The sequence below is a fragment of the Copadichromis virginalis genome, linkage group LG19, assembly GCF_057382275.1.
Source record: "Copadichromis virginalis isolate Kocher_CV1m ecotype Utaka linkage group LG19, C_Virginalis_male_GT1.1, whole genome shotgun sequence".
Lineage (NCBI taxonomy): Eukaryota > Metazoa > Chordata > Actinopteri > Cichliformes > Cichlidae > Copadichromis > Copadichromis virginalis.
In genome coordinates, this window is record NC_140636.1 from 11,484,638 (window position 1) to 11,491,226 (window position 6,589).

The following is a 6,589-nucleotide window of genomic DNA, read 5'->3' on the forward strand; positions in this document are numbered from 1 at the left end:
CCAATGATGCGATTCACATTCGTATATACGCAGCTAATCAGCGTCGTTGACAGGCTATGACAGCGTCCTTATGTGCCGACACCGGTGTTTTAGTTAGCAAAGCGGCTGATGTGGAGTGAAGCCACGTTAATGACAACGTGTACAACCATTGGAGATGTGAGCAGGACGGACGGAACAACTGACGGGAAAAAGTGTGGACTTTATACCAGTTTTTGAATTGTGTTGATCGGCCACGTAAAACCAGAGTTATGATAAATATATATGCAATGTTTGGTTTTCTTCCTGAATACTATCGTTGTTTCTATTTACTGCGGGAGGAAATGGTTAAAAACTGCGTTTTATAAGGAAAACGCTCGAAAGCCTATGAGCAAAAAAACCCCACCTTTTCCTATTGGTGGAAAAATGTACCATGTCGACCAATCAAAAAATGACATGGCAACATTGCATTTAGTTGTTTAGGAAGGGGGAAGTTTTAGGAGTGATGGTGTGTTTTGAGATGTGAGAGATTTCCGACATTTAGCGCAAATCTTGTGTAGTTAGTGTGTAGTGTAGTCACTAGTTTTGTTGTGTGTGTCAGAACAATGAGGCGACTGCTGAGTGTTACAGGTGTTACAGCAGTGATACAGCTCCTGTTGTCAGGCCTGCAGGTATCAGGCTGTTGTTCTCCTTTATCTCTTAGTGGACAGAAATTATTTTTTGGAGTGGCACAAATAATTTGTGTGGCATCAAATTTGATGCAGAACAGCTGATTGTTCTGTAAATAGTTTGAAATGTTTATTTAAAAAACGCCTTGGCTGCATTTTTAGGTAAACAGCTGCAAAAACTTTGTTTGCAAAACTCAGTTACTTTTTTGAAGAAGTAACTACATAATTAATTGCCCAACATTGGTCATTATATACTGCATTTTGCAGAGAGAGAGTTACAGACTCTCTCCCAGACCACAGACTCGTAATACAAGTCAGTTTGATATAGATAGATATATCTATCTAATAGTGTTAACATACTACACAGATCATGAACAAGATTTTTATTTTCATTGTAAGTGGGATAAAGTAGTCTAACATAAATGTAAATGCTGTAATTTGATTATTTTAATAAACCGTGTAACTTGGGTGGATTCGATGCTGGCGTGACCACAGTGCACACGTCTGCTGTTGCTCACAGGGGTCCAAGGGACCGCTCAGGGAGTTTGTGTGTTCGCTCAGACACATGAAAAATTAGAGGGAACATTGCTCAGCAGTGTACTTTTTTTAAAACCAGGGTTGATTAAATTACTCTGTTACAACAGAAAAAATGAACTGCACTGGACTTAACCTGTGCATGATTCCAAACATCCACCATATAAACCTGACCCGACCTTTAGGATGTACAGGACATGAAAAATTATTTATATGAAGATCTTGACTATCTGGGTATAATTAAAGGTGCACACTTGGGCTTTTTAGGGTGATGGGGTCTGGCCACCCTGCCAGGCAGGTGAGTGGTGTGGAAACCCATGTTTGCAAATTTAACTTGAATCTATTAAAAATCTTTGGACAAGTTTAAATCCAGGTGACTTTGGCCTCAGGAACCATGTAATCCTACTGTTTATTAAAATATCGTAGAATTCAGAGATCTGTTGAGGTGTCATTAATCGTTATGTTTTGGCAGACGGTTCAATATGATAGGAAAGTGTGTTTGTAGCGTTACCGTGTACGAGTGCTTGTAATTCCAAGACAGCACCAGTTTTACCACAGCTTTGAACCAGTGATGGAAATGTGTCCTTTCATTCTAAGTAAACTGACACTCGCTGCTGCCACATCAGCTATCACAGCCACATCGGGTACCAAATAAGACACTTTAAGTATTAAATATTTGTATTCATTTTCTTTTACTAAAATAAAAACAGGTTTTAGACTGATCTGTATCTATGTGAGGATCATTCGTCCAGATTTGATTCGTTCCCTTTCTCCACAACTCCAGGAAGGACTCCAAAGCTCTGGGCCAACAGTGGAAGAAAGGAGTTCCCGTTGAGGTTATCCCCATGGCGCATGTTCCCGTCTCCAGAACAATAGCCAAGCGTTTTGGAGGCGAGGCTAACTTAAGAATGGCTGTCAGCAAAGCAGTAAGTGGACTGACTCTAACATCTGTGACATCTCAGCTGCACCTCTGTTTCATTGCTCACAGCTTTGCTTTGGTTTTCCTCCTGGATTTTCATTCAGTGGTTCTCAAACTTACCATTGAACTTTTAGCGTTAATCAACAGTTAAAAAAGAATTTAAGTTTAAATTTAGCCATAGGCTGTGCATAAAAGAGACATTTCAGTGGCAGCATATTGGTTAATAGCCTTTGTTTGCTTCTGGGGACTTGTGCCTGTTGTTTGTCCCGACCAGACTTCCATAGGTGCTACACCGCAGTCACTGAGCCCCATTTTCTACTTTTATTAGCAACATTTTAACCCTTCCCATAAAACAGAATCAAAAATGCTGCCGTGTATATCAGCCTGATGTTGCCTGTGTAGCTGGCCTCAGTGTAAAAGGTGATTTTACCCTCTGATCATCTCATTTCACTTATCCTACCTACTAGTATTTTTATCTTTAAGTGTGTCCAAATTGAAGGATGTGATGATGGATGGTGATACTACCTCATCAGTGACAGTGAAGCATTACACTGGGCTTCACATGAAGGAGTTGAACCCACAAACAATAACCGGGACTTTACATTTTTCTATATGTCGTTTACTGAACTTGGTGAAGCGAGGAGCACATAGTTAAACGGTTTTTGAGTAACTTTGAGGAAGACTTAGTGCTGCTGTGGACCAGCTCATTGGCTGCAGTGCCTGTAGTGTCAATCCAGTGCAATTAACTAACTGCGTGGCCTCGTGAGTCGGCTTCGTTAGAGGCTTGTGACAACTGTGTGAAACTGAGGAAAGTTTACACTGAAAGCGGAGGGCAAAGCCGCCTACACAGGCGCCGTAACTGCCTCATTAACACTCTGCAGACTTTAATGATTTGCCTCCTACTCTGTTCTTTCAAATGAACAACATCCAGCGAGAGACGGGAGCCTCTGTTTATTATTCCAGCTCTTAATGTTTTCATTGCGCTTTTTTTTGTTTTTCCTTTTTTATGCTGTTGAGCCTGGAAACTGTTTTGAGTGCTAATGAGTGGGACAGTTTGTTTACTCACAGATCCTTGACGATCAGACATGCTGTTATTTAATTAAAACTTCCTTTATAATCGCGCACGATCACTTAGTAATTACATGTGGCAGACCACACTCGCGTTTTGTAAACTGCTAAGGAGAACAATTATATTTCCAGCGCCTGAGATAACAAGCTTTGCGTGTGTTCCCGTACTTTGCTGGAGTGACTGGGTTATGTATTTGTGGCTTTCAGGGTCCCGTGGTCACTGATAATAGCAACTTCATCCTGGACTGGAAGTTTGAGCATGCTCAGAACTGGAAGGAAGTGAACACTGCAATCAAGATGATCCCGGGTGAGGAGCTTGGGGCGTGTCTCATTGTTGTTGTAAGTATATTGGTCCATCCATCAGTGTTCAGAGTGCTCAGCCTGTCTCTGTGTGCTTACAGGTGTGGTAGAGACCGGGCTCTTCGTAGGGATGGCCGAAAGGGCCTACTTTGGCATGGAGGACGGAAGCGTGCAGGTTCGAGATCCTGCGGTCAACTGAGTTTTCCACCATCAACACAATCTCTCTCTGCTCATCTTTCCGAATGACCTCACCGCTCCCACAAGTGCCATAGTCTTGATTTCCTCCAGGTGCCCTACTGTTTGGGTTGAGCTGCACCTCCTGCAAAGCAAGGCAGTTTTCACACATCTCACTAGGATCTCACTGAAGATCACTTGGTTTTCTCATCCTGCTGGTGGTGCTTCAGAGTTTTAAAGTGCCTGATGAGTAAAATCAAGTGCGTCGCATCTTCTTTCTTAGCCTGTAATGTCCCCAGTTTGTCTTCCCGGTCACACTGGGAATTTTGGCTCTTCTGCAGTTAGCAGGTTTGACAGAGTCTCTGCAGAGTTGTGGTTCTCAAGTATTAAGGTGAACCACTGCAGTGCTGCACAGCCAGATTAAGGAGTGCCTTGAGATTTAAAAAAAGAAGACCTTTTTAAAGGCACATTTAAAAAAATAAAATAATAATAAAATAAATATCATAATTATATGTCAAAACATCTGCTAGGCCGACAAAACCAAAAAAACCCTGTAAGCAGTCAGCACTAGTCTCCCTGCTTTTGGAGGGATGGCAAGAACTACTAATGAATATCCCAATTTAAGCAGCAAGAGGCATAAAATGATCTAGTGCAGCTATGAAGCCTCTGGTAATGTGTTACAAAGATGCACAATATAAAGGTGGAGTGTAATGCAAGTTTCCTTGTTGAAGAAGCCTAACATGACACAACAGTCCTGAATGAGGACAGATTGGGGAAATATATGTGGTTTCCTCTGAGGTTTCACAACTGCTCCTGTAAAGTTAGACTAATCATTGAAGGTTAAAGTCCTCAGCCTCGCTGTTTGTCCAGGAAAAAAGCAAAACTAATGCACGTACACATCTCCTTCCTCTGTCTCTGTTCTTTTTGTGCCTGTATGTCACCTGCATGACCGTTACTTATCCTTTACACGAGTCATCTGGACACTGAACGCCTCCCACTAACAGAACTTGAAGTAGGTAATGATGGTAGACAGCCATGCTATTTAACTTTGGCGTGCTGTAGATTATGTAAGTTTCACTAGAACCATGAGTACATTTTGTGTCTTGTAATACCAAAGTAATAGAATGTTCTTTATGATTCAAGTAGCAAAAGTTAATACATTTTCATAGTTGAATGCCTTTAAAATATTTTAGTTTAAGACAAAAGCGTTGTCAGTGTTGGTGAAACTGCATCTTCGTAGTTCAGTTTATAGCATGGAGTCTGTCCCTTGAAGAAATGATCCCTTATGTTATTTTGTGGCCAAGTTACTGTCTCGGCCTGCATCAGCCATCACATATTGTTCTTATGGTTTTCAAATTCAGCCGTTCCTTCGACTTTACTATGCCTTACACTGTGGTTTCATTTTTGTGAATGTGTTTGTTTCAATGTAAAACTCTGTCAGTTGGCAAATATGTTTAAAAAAAAAAAAAAAAACACTGTGAAGTGCACACACTCGGATCCTGTTCTAATGTTATTCCAGTCTCATAAATCAAATTCAAGTGGCCTGGAGATGAAAGGTTAAGCGATCTGGGAATGTGTTTGGAATATTTTTGCACCAGCATGGTATTTTTCTCCATTCTTTTCTTTACCAGTTGACTGTGATTATTATTATTTTTGCTGCAAAGGTTCTAATTTCTTTGTCAATACAGGACCAAAATTATAACTCAATGTCTTGTTTTATTTTTTTGTGATTTAGTGTGAGCATACTTGTTGACACTTATTTCCCTTTATTTAAAGCTATTAACAAAATAGCAAATTGAATAATAGTTAAAATATTAAGATGATATCCGTACCAATGTGTGATTTCTGAACATTATTTGACTTTGACCTTGTCAGTCACTGTACAACAGGTATACAAGGAACAAAATTTCATTACAGTTGGTGAAATATTGTGAAATATAAAATTGTATAGCAGCAGAAATCCTGTAACATGCGAGGGTTGGGACAACAGAGCATGAAAGAGGGATGAGGATGCAGTGATGACGTCTGTGCCTCGAAACAAGCAGCGCTTGGGTGCAGTGTCTTAAATGGAGGGAAGGCGAGCCTCAGTGATTTTCTTCCACCATCCTCGCCTCTCTTCAGTCTTCCAATCAGAGGTACTGCAGCAGCCACTCCACACATAGATGCAGCTGGTCAAAATGCCCTCTATGGTACCGCTCTAGAATGTAGTGAGGATGGGTGGGACTAGGGGGGCTCTCGTCATCCTGCGCAGGAAGTGCAGCCTAATGTTGTGCCCTCTTGACCAGTGACACCATGTTCAAAGTCCGACGTTCAGGATCAGGTTGTTGACTCCACACCAACTGTTATACCACCTCTCTGTAAGCCAGGTGGTCATCCCTTATGAGGCCCACTGCTGTTGCATTGCCCGCAAACTTCATAGTGTGGTTGGTGGTCATGTGTCAGTCATCAGCGTGAACAGCAAAGTGCTCAGAGTGGTGTTTTCCAGGTGTGCAGGCTTCAGTAAAGAGAAGAGGAGATGGTGTCCTCGGTGGAGCAGTTTAGTCACTGGGCACACGGGAATGAATATAACAAGCTGTGCTCGAGTTTGTGCAGAATGCAGGAAAGTACCACCCTCCTTTTTGACCACAGGGAGGCGCTAGATATTCAATCTGCTTGGTGTACTTAAGGTAGTTTAATGCCAGCACAACAAAATGTTCTATATACAGATTATGCGCTAATACCCTTATGTACAATACATAGCTAAATTCGTCTTTTGTATATTAAATGCTTTGACATGTTTATAATAACTTGTGTAATATATATTTATAACACAAAAAAATGTTCTGTAATGTCATGGAGAGCTTTGAGCTTTTCGCCTGTGACTTGAGTTATAGACATTATGTCATTGTTATCTCTGTGTAAATGAAACTGAGAACGATAACTCGTGACCAGGACCAGGAACTGCACCGAT

General features: G+C 41.2%; 1 protein-coding gene across 3 annotated transcripts in view; it reads left to right on the forward strand.

Moving 5' to 3' along the window:
* The window catches only part of rpia (ribose 5-phosphate isomerase A (ribose 5-phosphate epimerase)), a 6,680-nt gene extending 2,540 nt beyond the window's left edge, over nucleotides 1–4,140 (forward strand). For all 3 annotated transcript variants that reach the window (XM_085440714.1, XM_085440712.1, XM_085440713.1), the window contains 3 exons: nucleotides 1,963–2,104; nucleotides 3,373–3,472; nucleotides 3,567–4,140. In XM_085440714.1, coding sequence (XP_085296840.1) covers nucleotides 1,963–2,104; nucleotides 3,373–3,472; nucleotides 3,567–3,664 — 340 coding nt within the window. In that variant the 3' untranslated portion in view covers nucleotides 3,665–4,140. The remainder of the gene's footprint in view (nucleotides 1–1,962; nucleotides 2,105–3,372; nucleotides 3,473–3,566) is intronic.
* Nucleotides 4,141–6,589: the final 2,449 nt, after the last annotated feature.